This window comes from Mytilus californianus, unplaced genomic scaffold (genome assembly GCF_021869535.1).
Source record: "Mytilus californianus isolate M0D057914Y unplaced genomic scaffold, xbMytCali1.0.p SCAF_77, whole genome shotgun sequence".
NCBI lineage: Eukaryota > Metazoa > Mollusca > Bivalvia > Mytilida > Mytilidae > Mytilus > Mytilus californianus.
This window is the reverse complement of record NW_026262731.1, coordinates 492,765-514,536: the sequence shown is the minus strand read 5'-3', so window position 1 is coordinate 514,536 and position 21,772 is coordinate 492,765. Positions and strand designations below refer to the sequence as shown.

The 21,772-nt window shown below is 31.5% G+C and overlaps 1 protein-coding gene across 1 annotated transcript; it reads right to left on the bottom strand.

Annotated features, from left to right (window-relative positions):
- Positions 1-1,009: 1,009 nt before the first annotated feature.
- Positions 1,010-20,696, bottom strand: LOC127710408 (uncharacterized). Its single transcript, XM_052216238.1, has 8 exons — positions 20,642-20,696; positions 19,885-19,938; positions 16,406-16,462; positions 14,292-14,390; positions 12,727-12,768; positions 12,473-12,511; positions 10,969-11,076; positions 1,010-1,170 (listed from the first exon to the last, which is right to left on the bottom strand). Exons 1-8 carry the CDS (start codon positions 20,694-20,696, stop codon positions 1,010-1,012), a joined length of 615 nt encoding a protein of 204 aa, XP_052072198.1.
- Between the last annotated feature and the right edge of the window lie 1,076 nt (positions 20,697-21,772).

Below are 21,772 nucleotides of genomic sequence, written 5' to 3'. Positions count from 1 at the left end.
ACATTTACCCAAGTGAACCCAACAACAGGTTGTCCGTTTCATCTGAAAAATTCAGGGCAGATAGATCTTGACCTGATAAACAATTTTACCCATGTCAGATTTGCTCTAAATGCTTTGGTTTTAGAGATATAAGCCAAAAATACCCTATGTTCATTTTTTAGCCATGGCGGCCATCTTGGTTGGTTGGCCGGGTCACCGGATATATTTTTAAAACTAGATACCCCATTGATGATTGTGGCCATGTTTGGTTAAATTTGGCCCAGTAGTTTCAGAGAAGAAGATTTTTATAAAAGTTAACGACAGATGACGAACGCCAAGTGATGAGAAAAGCTCACATGGCCCTTTTGGCCAGGTGAGCTAAAAACGAGAAACACTTATGAACCATATGAACAAATGACAACTACTGAACATCAGTTTTCCTCACTTAGGACAGGTGCAAACAATTGCAGTCGGTTTACACGTTTTAATAGGTACCAACCTTCACCCTTATCTGAAACAATAGTGTACCATCACAACATAGAAAGACACACTATAAAATATCAATTGAAATGGCTTAACTCAATCAAAAGACATATTAACACAAGTGAACATACACTAAATGAATTAATTTAATCCATGATATAATGTAAATACAAAATCAATAAAATAAGGGGTGAATAATTAAAGTAACAGTATTATACCGCTGTTTATTTTGTTTTATCATGTGTATTTTCATATCATTTATGCAGTTGTATTGAAAATTTTCATTTTACTTGACTTTCATACTAATATATGCCCTTTATGTTGCATATTTGTTAATGCTTTTCCTATGATGAGGGCCTCAGGGAAGATCAGTTAAATAGAACTGTGTTACCCTCTAAAAATAAAGTTGTTGTTGTTAGTTCTGAGCCTGATTATGAAAGGTTTTGCCACCTACAGCAGTGGTAATTAATCTATTCTAGGGGTAGATAAAGTATTTCGAACAATTCAAAGTTTATAAACACTTAGTTTATTAAAATAAACACATACCTTACATGGAATATTTATTCTTCCTCTGCTGATAATTTTTCCTGGTCTTATTTCTTTCATTGAAGACTTTGTATTTTATAAGATCTCTCCTAATAACAGGGTCTGTTTCATTGGCCATTACTTTTGGATATTTTTTCATAAATACTTCAATGGCCTTAAAACCTGAAATACAATATTATTTTAATGACTTTTTTAAAAGTTTTTAATGTTCAACACCATTAACTGTTAACACAGAGATATGTCACGCTTTTTTGTAATTTTGATAACGCAAATGTTGAAATTAAAAAAGCAATACTATAACATGAAAGTTATGCAAATATTCAAAGTGAATGAACCATGACTGATGGTACATGGCTAAACAATCTCCATGGAAATGAGATGTGCCAATGCTAATACAACTGCATACCAAATATCATTGACTTATCATAAGTCGTTTCCTTTAAACAAACCTACACACAAACATAATTAATTTAACTTGTAAACTATGTAAAAGTTTCATAGTCAATGATCCATGATGAGGGGGTAACGCGACTATATAATCTCCATGGAAACAAGACTGGGAAATGTGATGTGCTAATCCTTATACAACTGCATACCAATTAACATGGGCCTACCACTAATCATTCAGGTTCCCCTACCCTTGAACTGACCTGATCACAAACTTTAATACATGTAAACTAAGCAAAAGTTTCAAAGTAAATAGACCATGACTGAGGGGGTGGTGCCAAATAATATCCATGGAAACGAGATATTCCAATGCTTATACAACTGCATACCAAATATCATTGACCTACCACTTATGTAAAGTGATTCTCCATAAACTGACCTAGTCACAAACTTATACATGAAAACGTAGCAAAAGTTTCAAAGGAAATAGACCACTGGGGGGCAGGTCTAAATATTCTCTGTGGAAATAAATGTGTCAATGCTAATACAACTGCATACCAAATATCATTGAACTACCACAATTGTTTCACCATAAAATAGACCGAATCACAAACGATTACAATTGTTGACGCCGTTGCCTGAAACAGCATATCTATGTCTTGCTATTTGGCCCTGTCAAGGGGAGACAAAAATCAGAGTATTACTAAAATATCTCCCTGTTTCATTTCATTTGAGTTTGGTTCATAGTTTGTTTTCAGTAGCACTCAAATTGACAAACCTTGGTATACAAAAGCATCATACAGTGAAACTTCTCAAAAACAGCAACCAGTCGGCTCACATAAAACGGCCAGTTTCTGGGGTCGGCAGGTTTGTTTAAAATTAAAATCAATCCAGAGTTACTTCACTTCAATATTTGTGTTTGATTTTATATGAAAATGTATTTCACGTTAATCAGAATATATGTTTTTCTCTGTGAGTTTTAGTTTTGCATATTATTATTCATTTAAAATATATCTACAACTTCTATTTTATGGAACTCATTTTTTTAAATTTTGCAAGAAAATATTAAATAAAATATACCCTCTTTTAATGATATTTTTGTAACAGTCTATTAAAATGTTCTCTGTCATTATCAAAATCATGTATTATGATTTAAAAATAACTGCATGTGTTACAATATAATAGCACTATAATTATTTTTACTTGTCATCACATTATTAGCTTGGGTACTGACATGAACTTGAAAGGTGAACAGTAGTCACTGGCATGCAGGTGAACTGATTGGCTGAATTATAATCTTTGGGTATATAACAATTATAGGTTAGGATTAAGGATTTCAGATAACAAGACCGGTTTTATGAGGTGAAATGTGATTTATTTTGATGAACCAAATACAAAAATACTAAAGGGCCGTGGCCAGTTTTATAACGTGAGATTAAATGACCATTTAATTGAATACAAATCAGCTAGTACTTCCTGATCTGGCCAGTTCTAGGTGAGAGCCTGTATTCAGAGAGACCGGTTTAGAGAGGTTTCTTTGTACTGACTTTGACCACGTACTGACAGTACTGACCCTATGATAAGAAAATATTGATTGGTTTGTGTATGGTGCATAAATTTTTTTATTAAAGCTCTAAGATTGCAAAAGCATCATAGGATTGATGTCAGGTCACTCTGACATTGACTCCTATAATAGTTAATTGTTTTTCCAAAATTAGGTCAACATAATTTCAATGATACAAAATGTATGTTGAGGGCATGAAGACAGACTTACCCTTCTGTAGCACTTGAGATCACCCCCTGTTTTTGGTGGGGTTCGTGTTGCTTAGTCTTTAGTTTTCTATGTTGTGTCTTGTGTACTATTATTTGTCTGTTTGTCTTTTTATTTTTTAGCCATGGCGTTGTCAGTTTATTTTCAATCTATGAGTTTGACTGTCCATCTGGTATCTTTCGCCCCTCTTTTATATTCCTATTAACACACCAAACTTTGTTTGTATGGAGTGTATAACAAGGAAAACTTAACATTGACGAGGGAACAGGAAAATGAGATAAAGGACAGATAATACCTGCCAAACAGACATGCTCAGTGGTTGTCGTCTGTTTATGTGGTTCATAAGTGTTTCTCGTTTTTTATATAGTTTAGACCATTGGTTTTCCCGTTTGAATGGTTTTACACTAGTAATTTTTGGGGCCCTTTATAGCTTGCTGTTCGGTGTGAGCAAAGGCTCCGTGTTGAAGACCGTACCTTGACCTTTAACGGTTTACTTTAATAAATTGTGACTTGGATGGAGAGTTGTCTCATTGGCACTCATACCACATCTTCCTATATCTATGTACAATGTACAATTAACCCATACACCAAATATAGTAGTCTTATAGCTTATAGTATCAAAATAAGCTGTTGACACAGAAATATGTCTCACATTTTTGTAATTTTTATAGTATAATGATAATATTGAATCCAAAAGGAAACATTTAAACATATAAATGCAAAACATTCAATGAACCATGACTTAAGGTACAGGACCAAATGATCTCAATGGAAATGCAAAATGCCAATGCTTATAAAGCTGCATACCAAATACCATAAACTTATCCTTAGTGGTTTCCTAAACATTAACATAAATACAAACGTTAACTTATGTTAACATTTATGTTTATGTTAATGTTTAGAACCCAATAAGGATAAGTCAATTGTATATTGTAATCTTGTTAGGGGTTTGGCCAAATTATCTCCATGAAAAAGAAGACTGCATTTGTTTGCACCTGTCCTAAGTCAGGAACCTGATGTTCAGTGGTTGTCGTTTGATAATGTGGTTTCATTATTTTATATAGATTAGACCGTTGGTTTTTCTGTTTGAATGGTTTAACACTAGTCATTTTTGGAGCCCTTTATAGCTTGCTGTTCCACCAAGCGACCCACAGGTCTGTGTTGAAGACTGTACTTTCACCTATAATGGTTTAATATTACTTTTACAAATTGTGACTTTGATGGAGAGTTGTCTCATTGGCACTCATACCACATATTCTAGATCTTCTGTCTTTTGAAAATGCTAATACTATTATTTACTTTAAATTAGTGCTTCATCTTAAACTGATATAATCACAAACTTTAACAAGCAAACTATGCTCTGAATACTGTATTTTGGTCATAAACAAGCTCCTGTCTAAATGTCATAAAATTCCATGTAAAGGTTTCTCAAAGTTATTGATGTCTAAAAAAGCTTTAGCCTTAGACTTTATGTCCCTTTACTGAACTTAGTTAAGTGTAAATCAGGTGCCTTTTTTATCTGCACTGTAACTCTTCAGCATTCGGTCAGGGCACCAAAGACATAGCAGACTGGTTATTAGTACAACTGACATATATACAGCATAAGGGAGGATCTGGGTGGGACAGTGTTATGAATTAATCTTAGACTATATCTGATGTTAACTATAGAAAAACATATTATCCATTCATTAATAAAATATGAAAAAAACGAAAACAAATATTTTCTAAATTTCACTCTGGGTACTGTCTTTTATAGTCATAAACAAGCTTTTGTCTCAATTTTATGAAATTCCATGAAGGCTTGACAAAGTTATTGATGACTGAAAATCTTTAACCACAAGTCTTAATCTGAGTGTTAACTGTAAAAAAAAAACTAAGTTCATTTAGTAGTAAATAATGAATAAAATTCGTAAGGGTTCTGCGGAACCCAGTGTCTCGCCTACTTTTTCTGTTAATCGCAGGCTCAACAAAAATGAGGAAGTAAATCAATAAAAATATTCCTCTTGATACTATCTTTTGATTGTAAGATTAGCTTCTGTCCAAGTTTGGTAAAAATCCAGGATAGTTTATGAATCTAATAAATGTTTAATAACTAAATTAACTGCAGACTGAATTTAATGTTAATTGGAAGAAAACAAAATTTCCTTCTAGATATTAGCATATGATCATAAACAAGCTTCTGTCCAAGTTTGGTACAAATCCAAAATAGTATAAGAGAGTTATTAAAATTTTAAAAACTTTAACCACAGAGTGAATGTGTTGTTTCCTGGCAGAAAATCTAAGTCCATTTAAAAGTAAAATACGGAAAAAATGGATTTATTTTTTTACAAAATGTCCTTCTAGATACTAGCTTTTGATCATAAACAAGCTTCTGTCCAAGTTTGGTACAAATCCAGGATAGTTTAAGAAAGTTATTAAAATTTTAAAAACTTTAACCACAGAGTGAATGTGTTGTTTCCTGGCAGAAAATCTAAGTCCATTTAAAAGTAAAATAAGGAAAAAATGGATTTATTTTTTTACAAAATTTACTTCTGGATACTATCTTATGATCATAAATAAGCTTCTGTCCAAGTTTGGTACAAACCCAGGATAGTTTAAGAAAGTTATTAAAATTTTAAAAACTTTAACCACAGAGTGAATGTAATATTTCCCGGCAGAAAAACTAAGTCCATTTATAAGTAAAATACAGAAAAAATGGAATTTTATTTTTACAAAAAAAACTTCTGGATACTATCTTATGATCATAAACAAACCACTGTCCAAGTTTGGTAGAAATCCAGGATAGTTTAAGAAAGTTATTAAAATTTCAAAAACTTTAACCACAGAGTGAATATTTGTGGACGCCGCCGACGACAACGACAACGCCGACGGAATGTAGGATCACTATGTCTCGCTTTTTCGACTAAAGTCGAAGGCTCGACAAAAATCAAATAAATATTTTCATAATTTTGCTCTGGATACTGTATTTTGATCATTAACAAGCTTCTGTCCAAAATTAATAAAATTCCACATGAGGCTGAAAAATTTAATCACAGACTGAACCTAAATGTTGATGCAGATGAAAAAGGAAACTAGGATCCCTTTGTTGTGCTTTTGCAAAATAACTTTTCAGAGAGGTTGCGCCCTGTGCCCTTTTTAAAGTTTCCAGGGTGCCTTTTGCCTTTTTCATAGTGCCCTGACTTTTTGAAGATCGATTGTATTTTATTTTGTTCGTTTTGTTACATCGAGATGACCATGAGGGCATTCCAATGTATTGCTATCGCCTGGATTTGCACACGTAACTTTCATTTTGGGTTTGTAACCGATCTATAAACATGATAAATATGTGGATATTAACTAGTGCAAACTAACATTCCTTATCGTTTGTTATAAATACATCTCTTCAATGAATACTGATAAAAATATGTTTGTTTAGAACATAAATTAATAATATGAAAATGTTTTGTCGTTAGATATATATATATATAAATAAGTAAAAAATCATTGATAATATCTATGCACACGTACCGAAAAATTGTGTTAATTAAAGCATGCAGAAGAATATCTCAAAAACGTTATGCGACAATCCCGGCAAGGACCGGTAACTCTGTAATTATTTTTGCGGGAAAATATGAATGCCTACTCATATCCAATCTTTTAGAAAAATCGAATTTTTACAGAAGAATGTCCACCATGCACTTGCACTGCACTATTATTAGAATAGTAGAATAGAATGATATACAAATGGATGAAAATTATATATACATGTAACTGTTATATTAGTATAATATATAACAACAAACCAGTGTATACTGATTTGTATCACTACAATATAATAGTTATTACGGTGAGGTTGAATTTCCTGTCATTTATTTATCATCCACGCATGAAATTGTCTCAAAAAAAAGTATATCTCTGTACATTAACCTCAGTTTCAGGTATAGAGATGTGATTTTTTCTGTGACAAGTGCTTTTGACCTTCCACAAGAACTTGCGGTCATTCGATGTTCAGTACTTCAGTACTTTGATTATGATCTGCTATTTCGAAATTAAACTGCCTTGTCAACACTGCATGCTCATTGTAATATAAATAGGTAAAAATATGTTTAACTGTTGTTAACAGCTGATCAGTACACAAGTTATTTAATGATGATTTGAACTCATTAAATAAGTATCTATATAACATTATGAGTTTATGTTTCTTGTCTTATTCCAATCACAATGCCCAAGTGTGAAAGACGTTTACAAGATGAAATTAAAAAATCTAAAGAGACGAAGTCAGAAGTTTGGTCGACATTTTTAGTACTATGTGGGTCTTCTGTGTCAATTTTGTCAGTTCCAATTTTAAATTGAGTATTTGATATTTGTAGAAAAACTTCGAGATTTTTTAACCTTTTAGATTTTACAAATGAAACTTTCTAACAATAGTCCTGGGCTATGATGATAATTGAACAAAAACATCTTAAATTTTTAAAAACCTTTTTGATGTTTCAAATCATTCTTTCTAAATTCTAAAAACAAGAAAAAATATTTTTTTCAGAATTTGGAATGGAAGTAGTAAAAATGAAAGTCCAAAAAAACATGATGATAACTTAAAAAGAAAAAATCTAGAGTGTAGGGCCTCCACATCTACAGAAAGCCCTAATAAAAGAAGAAAACATAACAGTGGACATGGAATTGGTTTTGATTACATATGGCAGTTCGGTAGACCATGGCTACAAAATATTCACGATGCCATAATTTGTCTGATACCGTATAGGCGGTTATTTTCGCGGGGTGTTTATTTTCGCTTATTTTGGCGGATAAACGAAAATCGCGAAAATTTATGCATACGTTTGGTAGTTTCGAAGTTAACATGGTTAAAGGATTTTGTAAACGATCTATTTTTCCCTGTTGGCAGGTCAATAACAGTATATGTTAGTTTTAACAAGATAAATGCCAAAGGGCATTGTACATAAATGTATTTTATAAAATGACTGTCAGGTGTGTATACCCTTATTAATAAGTGTCAATTAGAGTAAGAGTGTAAGGTACTCTTATCAGGTAATTATCCCATATTAATAAGTGTCAAACTATATAAGAGTTGTAAACACTCATGATAATTTTGTAACCTAATTAGTAAGTACATCAAAGGTCCGGTCAAATCTAATCAATCGTAAAATTTACAAATCATTTGAATACTTGTAACAAATAATTATCTAAGTTAGTGGTATTCTAATGATTAACTGTATCAGAAACTAATCAATAAATAAGAGGTCATTTCGGTAAAAAAAATAATTAATTGACCATAACAATAGACACTTGTTTGTCAAGTTTTACAACTTTTTAACTGCAAAAATTTCAGTAACCACCAAAATATTTAATTGGGATTTAAGAATCCACCAAAATAAAAACCGCCAAAATTTTTCGTATACTTTGTTGCCCCCAAATCGCAAAATTTTACACCCGCGAAAATAACCCGCTATATGGTATGTCAAAAGCACAGTAAAATTGATATATGGAGTAATGCCGGATGCAAAACCTTGCGGTTAGATAAAATAAAAGAACATGAACTATCCTCTGAGCACTTGGCCTCTGTTAATCGAAATTGACAAAGAATTTTAATGCTTAGTATACAAGTTGGATAATTGTAAATGAATTACTTAAACTTCTGAGTGATGAAGTAAGAGAAATATGTTCAATGATATGAGAAAAAGCTCAACCTACTCATTCATGGTTGATGAGGTTATGGACATCACCAATAAACATCTTGCTATTTGTGCTAGATATATAAATTATGAATGTAATATAAAGGATGCTTTTATATGCGACCCACTGATAAATGATGCAGTCAAGAAAGAACAATCATGGCTTGCCGAAATTCTTATAAAATGAAAAATTAGATTTAACTACACTATATCCTAACATTGTGCATTTACTGAGTACAGCTGCTGTATTTCCATTAGGCACAGCAGAGGTAGAAAGGTTTTTTCCTAGGTAAAGCTTTTAAAGTGTGACCATAGAAACAGAATAAAGCAGGACGCCTTGCAAAACATACTGCATAAAAGCTAAACTGTGACAAGCAATACTTTGAAAACTTGTGTAACAAGGTGCTTGACAAGTTTTACAGCTTAATCAGACACATTTTGTTTAACTAGATACTCTTATAATGATGATTGTGGTCAAGCTTAGCTAAATTTGTCTCACAGGAGAAGATTTTTGGAAAAGATTTAAAAAATTTACAAAAAATTGTTAAAATCTCACTATAAAAGGCAATAAAATGCTTCGCTGAGCGCAGCCTGATACGACCGCACAGGTCGAACCCTGAACAGTTGGGGCAAATTTGGACACAATATTCAAGCTTGATACTGTCTGAATTTGGATTGTGATCAAATTTTTGACATAATATAGGTTTCTGACACAAAATAAATGTGGTCAAAGATCGTATAAATCCATTGTGCAATACTGTGTAATTGAAGATTTCTTCTTGAAACTTTTCAAAAATTCGAAATTTTAAAAATTTGGAAAAAAAAATATGTATCCCTTAAAAAAAATTGGGAAAAAAATCCCCCCCCCCAACTTTTTGAAACCACCCTTGGAGCAATAACCCCAAAACTCAATCCCAGCCTTTCCTTTGTAGTATGGAACCTTGTAGTACAATTTCAGAGAGATCCATACACTTACACACAAGTTATTGTCTGGAAACTAGAAAAATGCTTGTTTTTGGCCCTTTTTTTGCCCCTAATTCCTACATGTTTAGGGCAATTAACCCCAAACTCAATCCCAGCTTTCCCTTTGTTATATGGAACCTTGTGGTACAATGTCAGAGAGATCCATACACTTACACACAAGTTATTGTCTGGAAACTAGAAAAATGCTTGTTTTTGGCCCCTTTTTGGCCCTTAATTCCTAAACTGTTGGCCCAATAACCCCTAAAATGAATCCCAACCTTCTACTCGTGGTATTAAACATTGTGGTACAATTTCAGAGCAATCGAAATACTTACACACTAGTTATTATCCTGAAACTAGAAAAATGCTTGTTTTGGGCCCCTTTTTGGGCCCTAATTCCTAAACGGTTGGGACCATCATCCCAAAAATCAATCCCAACCTTCCTTTTGTGGTATTGAACCTTCTTAAAAAAATTTCATAGAAATCCATTCACTTAAACTAAAGTTATTGTCCGGAAACCAATGTGTCTTCATACGACGACGCAGACAACGCAGCTGACGACGACATCATACCATTATACAATCCCAAAAAATTTTTTGTGGTCGTATAAAAACTCCTTAAGGAGTCAATTGACCATTTTGGTAATGTTAAATTTTTTGTAGATCTTACTTTGCTGTACATTATTGCTGTTAACAGTTTATCTCTATCTATAATAATATTGAAGATAATAACCAAAAACTGCAAAAAAAAATTTAAATTACAAATTCAGGTGCACGACACAACAACACATTGTCTGATTTGTCTAAAAATTTCAGGGCAGATTCTGATCTTGACCTGATGAATAATTTTACCCCTTTGTCAGTTTTGCTCTAAATGCTTAAGTTTCAGAGATTATAAGCCAAATCTACATTTTACCCCTATGTTCTATTTTTAGCCATGGCTGACACATTTTCTTTTAACTAGATACCACAATTATGATTGTGGCCAAGTTTGTGTAACTTTGGCCCAGAGGAGAATATTTTTGTAAAAGTTAACGACGGACAATGGACACCAAGTGATAAAAAAAGCTCACTTGGCCTTTTTGGCTAGGTTAGCTAAAAACTTATGCAGTGTCAAAAAATACTTTTTTCATACTGAAACCTTTTAAAAACTTGCCCTTATACTATAACATACCAGGTAGTGATCCTTTGGACTTTTCTTTAGACACGTCTTCGACATAATCCTTGAAGTATGTTCTTACAACCTTTTCATCCTCCTTATTCCAATTAACATATCTCCTTCCTACAATGAAAATTACTATGGTCACTTAGTACTGTTTCAATAAAGGTACAAATTTAATAACAAACCCAGTAGTTTCAGTGAAGATTTTTTAATAAGTTTACGACGACAGACATCGACAACGAATGACAGACGCCAAGTGTGATGACATTAGATCACATAGGCACTTTTGGACCCCGGTGAACTAAAAATGATACCTGTTGCTGTAGTGCCCAATTTGAAATTGACTTCAAGATGATAGTTACTTTCATTCAATGCTTTAAAAATGGTACTTGTTACCTGGCTATGTAATTAATACTTGAATAGTATAATCTTTTAAACATCTAATCACTAATCTCAGTGTCATCTATTTATGGTTAAGCACAACTTCATCAGTAATACTACATGACTGTCAGTCTCAAAGTACAATCTTTCTTACTATTGCAATAGCCTGATCTAAATTAGAGGTTCAAAGGAGCCTGTGTCCCTCACCTGAAATTTTTGTTTACAATTGATGGATGAAATGATGCAACCATTATACTTTTGCTTTAGTTTCAGAGATATAAGCCAAAAACTGCATTTTACCTCTATGTTCTATTTTTAGCCATGTCAGCTATGTTGGTTGGCAGGCGGGATCATTGGACACAATTTTTAACCTAGATAACTTATGATGATTGTGGCCAAGTTTGGTTAAATTTGTCTCTGTAGTTTCAGGAGAATATTTTTGTAAAAGATTTCAAAAATTTACAAAAAATTGTAAAAAAATTACTTTAAAGGGCAACAACTCCTTATAGGGTCAATTGACAATTTTGGTCATGTTGACTTATTTGTAGATCTTACTTTGCTGAACATTGCTGTTATCAGTTTATCTCTATCTATAATAATATTGAAGATAATAACTAAACATGCAAAATTTCCGTAAAATTACCAATTCAGGGGCAACAACCCAAAGACGTCTTGTCTTGTTCGTATAAAAATTTGTGGCAGATAGATCTTAACCTAATGAACATTTGTAAACCTTGTCAGGTTTGCTCTAAATGCTTTAGTTTCAGAGATATAAGCCAAAAACTGCATTTACCCCCTATGTTCTATTTTTAGCCATGGTGGCCATGTTGGTTGGTAGTTAGGGTCATCCAACACATTTATTAAAACTTAATACCCCAATGATGATTGTGGCCAATGCAAGTTTGGTTAAATTTGGCCTTGTATTTTCAGAGGAGACGATTTTTGTTAACGGACGACGCTGGATGACGGACACCAAGTGATGGTGAGCTAATGTCACTTTTTTCATAATAAAATTCAGCTTATCAATATTCTGAGTGCCAAAAAAATCTAACTTTTAAAGTTCAAATTATATCATACTCAATATTGAAACTTGCATAAAATTAAGGAGATATGGTAACATTTTTTTAAAACTTACCTTTCTTTTTACTTCTGATTTGTTCTTCAATTTGGTCATCTGCAATTTAAAAAGAGAGGACATAACAAAGGAAAGATTCATTCTCATAAGTTAGCCAACCAAACAATAAATTTTCTAATTAGAATGAATTTGATATAATTCAAATGATTAGCTGATGTATAGAAATTCATACATTCATATATTTCAAATAAAATTTGTTGATAAAAATTTATAATAGTTAATATCCACATGATCGATAATACTTAATCTTTTACCTTTACTTTTTCTTTTTAACCCTCTCTTGTGTGAACTGCTGCCTAATAAGGAAAAAAAAAGAAACATGGACTTTTAAAGAAAAATATGCTATAAATCCCTTAACCATGTTATTGCAATACTAGTTGCAGTGCATGTCAAAATAAAGTTGATAACTACAATTATGTATTTATAGGATTAAAATGTCTATGTGGATATTTTAAATCACTATAAAATCTACATTTGGTTACTGACATAATAAAATGCCTTTGAATACTATAGTGGTTTTCAATATTCAGACAAACAAATGTTGTCTCATTTTTACTGTAAAAGGTATTCAAATGTAGTATCATGTCAGAGTCCTGATCTTTACCATAGAAAAAATAAGAAGATACCAAGACAAAGCATACCATAAACCTTACTAAAAGTCAGGAAATACTCCTCAAATGCTTTTCTATGATAAACATTTCCAGCTTCACTAGTTGTAACCTTTGTGTTGTTCCTTAGAAGCGAAAATATGGTGACAAGTTTCATTCAGTGAATAATAAAAATTAAAGATAGAGATACTTTGGCTGCAATAAATATTTCTTTTGAATGGGCCATATCAAGATTGTGTGAAAATCAGGAATTGTATTCTTTGATCTATTTTCACATTATGACTAGGAATAGCAACATTATATTGCATACTTCATACTGTAAACCAACTTATTTTCGCAACAAATTATGCGAATATAAATCGTCGTGGAAAGTAAAACTTGGATGTTTCCTAATTAATCTTCCTCGAGTTAATTTGAGAATCGCAAAATTAAATCTCCGCGATATGGGATAGAAACAGCTAAACGCGAAATTAAGTATCCACGAAAAATAAGTTGTTTGACAGTATTTCTTTTAATTGATTAATTTTTGTTGTTGATAATTCACTTCTATATACTGACTAGTGTTAGTTTTATCCTGTTGTAGACTAGACATAGTTTTGGTTTAAGTAAAAAATCATGAGTGCCTAGTGAATTGAATGGTCTTTTCTATTATTTTCTTTCAAACAGTTTTATTCTTATGTAGTAATCAATGTTTATTGAGAAATTGATTAGTGTTGATGTTAGTATTCTAAAAAGAATGAGACAAGGGTTTCCTATCTGGAATTCTTTTTAGGAGGGTTGACTATCTCACAGGTGTTATTAAACCAAGGTTTCTGAATTGTTTGATTGAGATATACAAATTATTTTATCACATCCATGGCAATAATACCAAATCTCCTTATTTACAATAGTTCCAAATTCTGGAACGATGTGTGGGAAATTATTAAAGAAATGCCATTTGAGAAATTGCACAACTTTAATAAGGGTGCAATCTTTCTGTAAATTTTTTCAAATATCCTAGGATTAGTAAATTACCAAAGATGGTACCTTTTTCAACCTGCTCCCGTAACATTATTGTACTGGTTTTTGTTCATCATTGAAGGCTGTACTTTGACCTATATTTGATTACACCCACATCACTTAATCTTCGGTAGATTAAACTATTTCAATTGTAATCATACCACACATCCTTACAATTTTCATTTTGTGTTCAAGTAAGCCAAAATATATACCTTCACCATAATCTGTACTATAGTCACTTTCTATACTAGAATCATTCTCTGAGTCACTTTCTATACTAGAATCATTCTCTGAAGAACTGTATACCACGACTGAAAAATAATTATCAGAAGTTATATTTTAACAATAGATAACCTAATATAAACATATGTTCATTGAATTCTTTTCTGAACAATTTTAAAAATACCAATTAGTTTAAATAAGATTTTGAAGGAAATATGTTAAGTAAATTTTCTCAATGGCTATTCTGCTTGAACTGAGAGAATCTAGTGTCAAATACTTCCTCTCCTGCAAACACTAAACACTTATTCTTTTCAAGGTTAAATTGTCCCCTTGGGTGCAGGACATTTTAGTAACAAATTTGTAACTTCAGGGGTACTCTTGAGTTTAGCATTTTAGTGCTAATATTATAGTCCTTTTAGGCTCTGGATTAATCCATTTACCTGTATTTTCTATGGCCCATTTGAGCAAAAATTTATACCTAGTTGAATAATACTACAAGGCCTATGATAAAACCATGAACAGTAATGTATGCTAGGTTAGTGTCTAGTTTGTTTGTATTTAAAATTTTGTTAAAAATAGAAATAAATGTTGTTGAAACAAACAGAAGATAAAAATGCAATATGTGATGGTGTTTCTGTATACTATTATCAAATTACAATTCTCCAAAATGTCCTCCACAGGTCTTGTTTTAGCAAGGACATTATCAATTATAAATTCACAAGAAAATGTTCTTGTAAATAGTAACAATAAAAACATCATTGAGATAAAAAAAAAAATATATAAAAAAATGGTATGGTATAACTTCCATACAATGATATTATTTCCCTACTCCAATAGCAAATGAGGAATACAGCAGGCTATAGGAGCTTTGAGTAAAATTGGTTTAAAATGTTGCTATATAAATAATTTCTTAGAGTACAAACTTCAATTCATTTTTGATAGGTGAATACCTCTCTTGAACTTGCCAATATTTCAAATATGTATCCAGCTATAGATGAGAGAAGTTCATTTTTTAACAATTTTTTTTTTTATTTCACCTTCTAATGCAATTAACTCAATAAATAATGAAAATAAAACATCATACATGTTTGCATATGTTTCTAATAACACATGCACAGTAATGTAAGATTGTTTAGAAATAATTTTATTTATATCATAAGTTACTTTTTCTGATAGTTTATGAATCTAATAAATGTTTTAAAAACTTAAACATGTTAAACTGCAGACTGTGTGTAATGTTAACTGGAAGAAAAACTAAGTCCATTTATAAGTAAAATACGGAAAAAATGGAACAAAATTTTAACAAAATTTCCTTCTAGATACTATAGCTTTTAATCATAAACAAGCTTCTGTCCAAGTTTGGTACAAATCCAGGATAGTTTAAGAAAGTTGTTAAAATTTTAAAAACTTTAACCACAGAGTGAATGTAATGTTAACTGGCAGAAAAACTAAGTCCATTTATAAGTAAAATACGGAAAAAATGGAATTTTTTTTTTACAAAATTTACTTCTGGATACTATCTTATGATCATAAACAAGCTTCTTTCCAAGTTTGGTAGAAATCCAGGATAGTTTAAGAAAGTTATTAAAATTTCAAAAACTTAAACCACAGAGTGAATGTAATGTTTCCTGGCAGAAAAACTAAGTCCATTTATAAGTAAAATACGGAAAAAATGGAATTTTTTTTTTACAAAATTTACTTTTGAATATTATCTTATGATCATAAACAAGCTTCTGTCCAAGTTTGGTAGAAATCCAGGATAGTTTAAGAAAGTTATTAAAATTTCAAAAACTTTAACCACAGAGTGAATATTTGTGGACGCCGCCGACGACAACGACGACGACGCCGACGGAATGTAGGATCGCTATGTCTCGCTTTTTCGACAGAAGTCGAAGGCTCGACAAAAAGACAATGCAGACTAAAAAATCTGAAAGGTAAAACATATCATCGTAATAATAAATGGTATAATTTGATATTTTGAAGGTCTTTTACAGCCATTTCATACATTTAAGTGATAATTTAAAGCATATAATTGAGGTGGTTAATTATGCTTAACCCTGTATTTTTGTGCAACTCAAAGTTAAAGTAAGAAAATACATATTACATTTCTTTTGTCCTTTCTTTTCAGTACTTTTTGTCAATTCACTGCTACCTTCATCTACTAAAAGTGGAAAAAAACAGTAATTCTTTAATTTTATATACAAAAATAATTTATTAAAATTAATTAAATAAACTAAACACAAGTGAACCTGAACGCCTGGTAAATCTTCTGTCAGTAGATTTCATACAGTGGTATACAGGGTTGTTACAATAAAAACATAAAATGAAGAAGGTAAGGTAACAACAACACTTTAAGGACAGACAATTAAAAAGTCACAATGTTGCTATGGTGAGTAACGTTATAAATAACAATTGAAAGAGAAAGTGAAAGTAAGTAGATTATATGGAAGTAAACTATTAAAGGGGCTCTAGCTGTCAAATTCATGTTCACCAATTTAACTAAAATTCTCATATTTGATTTATAACAATGTAAACATTTGTCCAAACTATTGAAAGTTTTAAATTAACAGTTTACAGGTCATGAGCTCTATAATATGTAGCTTCGTTTCGTGTGTATTTTAGTCCAGACGCCATCATATTAAATATCGAGTTAACCTTTGATGACCATATAAGCGATTTAAACATAAATATAGATATAAATAGATTAAGCAACTTGTGCAATTAGATTTTTCTAGGTCTGTTTAATTTCATATTATAGATTAAAAATATATGTTTATTATTGTTTTTACCTGTATAAGAATGATTTTTTGTGGATCTAATCAGTCAATCAAATAATTAACCTTTGTTTCACTTTAAATGTTGACATTCTTTTCCCTTAAATAACTTTACACGGACAATTCATGCATTATCCATCTCTAGCTAAGGAGTTACATTGAAGTTCATATGAATACGGATGCATTGGGATTGAATTATTCACTTGCAAGTGAATAATTCATCATCAATGTTTCTTAGATTAATTTGACAAAATTGAACCATACTGGCTGCTTAAAGCCAATAATTATTTCACTATTTCACTTTCATTAATGATTGTACAAAAAAAATCATATTTTAGATTTTTTATATATCTCGTAGCTAGTGCCCCTTTGAGATAAATTAAAAATACAATTTTGTTGTTGTTAAAATGATAATATATGTGTACATGTACTATAAATTGAAAATATGTTACATGCAATTATCTAAATTAATGAATGCATACCATTACAATACAAATTATTATACCTTACATATGTACTAAACAATTCTATTGGGTAAAACACTATCACATGACATGGAATAATTCAGTAAATTTTCATTTAAATTGAAGGAAGCATGAATAATCCTAAAAATTAACACCCAGCGATGAATAACCCTACAAATTAACACCCATTGGGGAATAACCTTTTGAGCCTCTTGGTTTCTGCACAAGTTCTTTCTCGTAGAAAATGACTTCATCAACGTTTGTAAACAAAATGGCAAGCCAGCGGTTTGGGAACTCTACAGAGGACAATATACAAAGACTTCTTTGTGACAAAGACGCTAAAAACACAAAAAAAGCAACCAAAGCAGCTTTGACATGTCTGATGCAATTCATGTTATCGACAGAAAGAGATAACTTGGTATTTGATACACCAGAAAAACTGAACGAGTGTTTAATCAGATTTAACACAGACGCCAGGAAAAAAGATCATAAGCATATTACAAATTTTCAGCTCTGAAGGGATTAAGATTAGGACTAGCCAGGCATTTCCTTTAGGAAATGGATGTTGACATAATAAAAGACATATAAGATTCAAAAGGGCAAATGATATATTTAAAGCCGTTTCTTTGCAACTGAAACGGGAAGGATTTGGGATCATTGACCACACCCCATCGTTGGGTCAACAAGACTTGCAAAAGTGATATGGAAGTGTTGCCATGGAAACTGATACCCGTGCAGGACTCCCTACACAAAGTATGGTTTGATATTATGTTTCACTTATGTCGGCAAGGACAAGAAAACCTATGAGAAATGAACAAAAGAACCTTTGCCATACAAACAGATGCCAGTGGAAGGGAGTATGTTTTCCAGGCCCATCATCAGCTTGATAAGAACCATCAAGAGAGTTCAGATAGCTGCATTACTGAAGGTCGCATGTATGAGTACCAAGTAAGGAATAACTCTAATCTAACCAACTATAGAGAAAAGTTCAGCAAATTTCAAACAAACAAAAAAAAGAGAGAAAAATTGCAACTTCTAAATTACACAAAAAAAATTTAAATTTGATTTGATTGTCAAATAGGCTATTGAGACTTACATGGCTTCAATTCGTTTGCTGTATTGTTTTTAAGTTGATGAAAAATCAGAGGAAATGTTCGTTTAACTTGCATGAAAAGACATTGATCACAATAAAAATGGTAAATACCAAATAAAAAAAACCGAACTGAAACTCTTTAATTATCACTTGATTCGTATGAGCATGCCCAAGTTTATAGAAGTGAATGTATTTATAACTATTAACATGAGAAATTGACAGATTTGTTTACCTATATTTTAATTTTTTTTTTAGATCACCCTCTGTGTCCTGTGGCAACTTTCAAAAAGTACTTGTTCAAGCTAAATCCAAAAAGAGATGACTTATGGCAGTGTCCACTAAATTCTTACAACCACTCCTGTGAAATATGGTACATGAACCAGGTTTTAGGAAAAAAACTTTGGCTAACTTAATGAAAGTTATCTCCAGACAAGCTGGTCTATCTCAAGAATTTACAAACCACTCAAATCATATAAAGTTCAATTTTGGACCCTTTAGAACTCAATGTGGACCAATTTGATAAAGGGGCCCAAATATCAAAAATCTACATACATGGTTAGATTCAGCATATCAAAGAACCCCATATATTCAATTTTTCAATTTTTTTGAAATCAAACAAAGTTTAGTTTTGGACCCAGATTTGGACCAACTTGAAAACTGGGCCCATAATAAAAAATCTAAGTACATGTTTAGATTCAGCATATCAAAGAACCCCAAGAATTCCATTTTTGTTAAAATCAAACTAAGTTTAATTTTGGACCCTTTGGACCTTAATGTAGACCAATTTGAAAACGGGACCAAAAATTAAGAATCTAAATACACAAAAAACTCAATAACTCTAAAATAAAATTTTAGATCATCACCAAAAAGTATACAGATCTTTAGATTAATATAACTACGAAGTGTCTAAATTTTTAAGCAACAATCATAAATCGTTTTTGAGATACAGCGCGACATGTGTAAAAACACACATGTGGACACTGGACAGACAGACAGACAGACGGACGGACGGATGGCCGGACACCGGACATTTGTATACCATATTATGTCCCGTCAAAATTTTTACCGCCCTATAAAAAATTCTTTTATTTATCTGTGTAAAATACAGAGGTCCTTTCTTGGCAAATTTTTCATACTGCAATTAATGGTTTGTGAATTTAATTGCATTAATATAAAATTTTCATGTTTTGTTACTTTTATTATACTAAGGCATGAGTTCAATTTGAAGAAATGCAATTTAATGAATATTTACCTTCACTTTTTGCACACTTGTTGTCATTCAGTGATGATGGTCCTGCGACATCCTCTAATAATACAAAGTAAATATAGAATAACAGAATGAATTGATTTATATAGAATTGCCCAAACACTAATTAGTGAAATAACCCATTGCCAGTTAGTAATAGATTAAACAGGTCAAGAGCACATGGTAAGCCCTTATATTATGCATATATTGAAATTGTTGCAAAAATAAAATGAGGTCTTTAGAAGGCATACAATAAGAGGCAAATAAAACTGCTCTGTAGAAAAATATGCATGAGGATACCCTTAGGCATATATATGTACTGTCAATTATGACTGTAAAAGGTCCAATAACTCTGGAATGACAAACGATACATTTCAAAATCAAGAGATCATTCACCTATCCAAATAATTCCCGAAAACAGTATTAAGGTACCTGGGGTGTCTTAAAGTTTGGGGATATATGTTTCTTAAATTCCTGTAAAAGACTTCTGGGTCAATCTTCTTTCAAATTTCAATATAAAAACTAGGGGTCATAGATCTTGTTTTTTCTTTTAAATTACATTGAAATTAACCAAATCACTGTTATGTTATATGGGTTATATAGTAGAAACTCAATTTTGAGGAAAGGTTTAAAGATAGAATTGGTTAAAATTCAATGAGAGCATTCAGCTCGGCTCTCCATAAATACATACTTCCAAAATATCAAATAAAAGTAGAATGAATAACTGGGTGGACAGGTATAGTTGTCCTTATTGCACTCATACCACATTTCCTTATTTTAATAGAGATTGCAGGGTCTTTTGCTTGTACTGTGTCCATGCGGTAGAATGTGTCCCTGTGCTTGTTGTGTATGTCCTTAAATTTAACAGCTATGGGTTTTTTGCTTGTGAGAAGCAGGGATGGGGTTGATTATTTTAAAATGTAATCGATTAAATTACAATTACTTTGCTAATAAAATGTAATCGATTACATTACAAATTACACCTTATTTCAAATGTAATAGATTACATTAGATTACTTTTCTTTAAATATGTTAAAGTAATCATGATTACTTTGGATAACTTTTGATTACATTCAATATTGCAATATCAAAGAATTTCTTATAACTTTTTATCCTCACGAAAAAAGCTAATTTAGGTGATTTTTTTTAAGCCTTAATTTATTCATCTTATTTAAAAGAATTTAGACAAGTTCAGTGTAACATGTGAAAAGTAGACAAGTGTCCTTTCTCTATGTAAAAGATATAACTTTGTTTTATTCTACAAATTTTAATCAACTGCCCAATTAACAAAAAACCTGAACAAGTAATGAAAAATCAATTAAGTATAGTTTCATTGTCTGAGGGGACATAATTGACACATCCATAAATGTTTTTACAGGTGTTAATCACTACTTTTTACAAACAATAGGTGAGCTTGGGTATTAAAATTTTATTGTCTTAATCACAATATCAACAAGAGGTTCTCAAGAGCCTGAATCACTCAGCTGTATTTCAGAGGAGAAGATTTTTAAATGTTAGTAAACTTGATGAACAAATTGTGTTAAATTGTCTTTAAAGGGCAATAACTCCTTAAGGGGTCAATTGACAATTATGGTCATATTAAATTTTTTGTAGATCTTACTTTGCTGAACATTATTGCTGCTTACAGTTTATATATATCTATAATAATATTCAAAATAATAACAAAAAACTGCAAAATTTTGTTAAAACTACCAATTCGGTGGCAGCAACCCAACAATGGGTTGTTCGATTCGTCTGAAAATTTCAGAGCTGATAGATCTTGACCAATTGAACAATTTTACTCCTGTCAGATTTGCTCTAAAAGCTTTAGTTTTTGAGATTTAAGCCAATAAAATGCTCCGCTGAGGCGCAGCTTGATACGACCCCAGAGGTC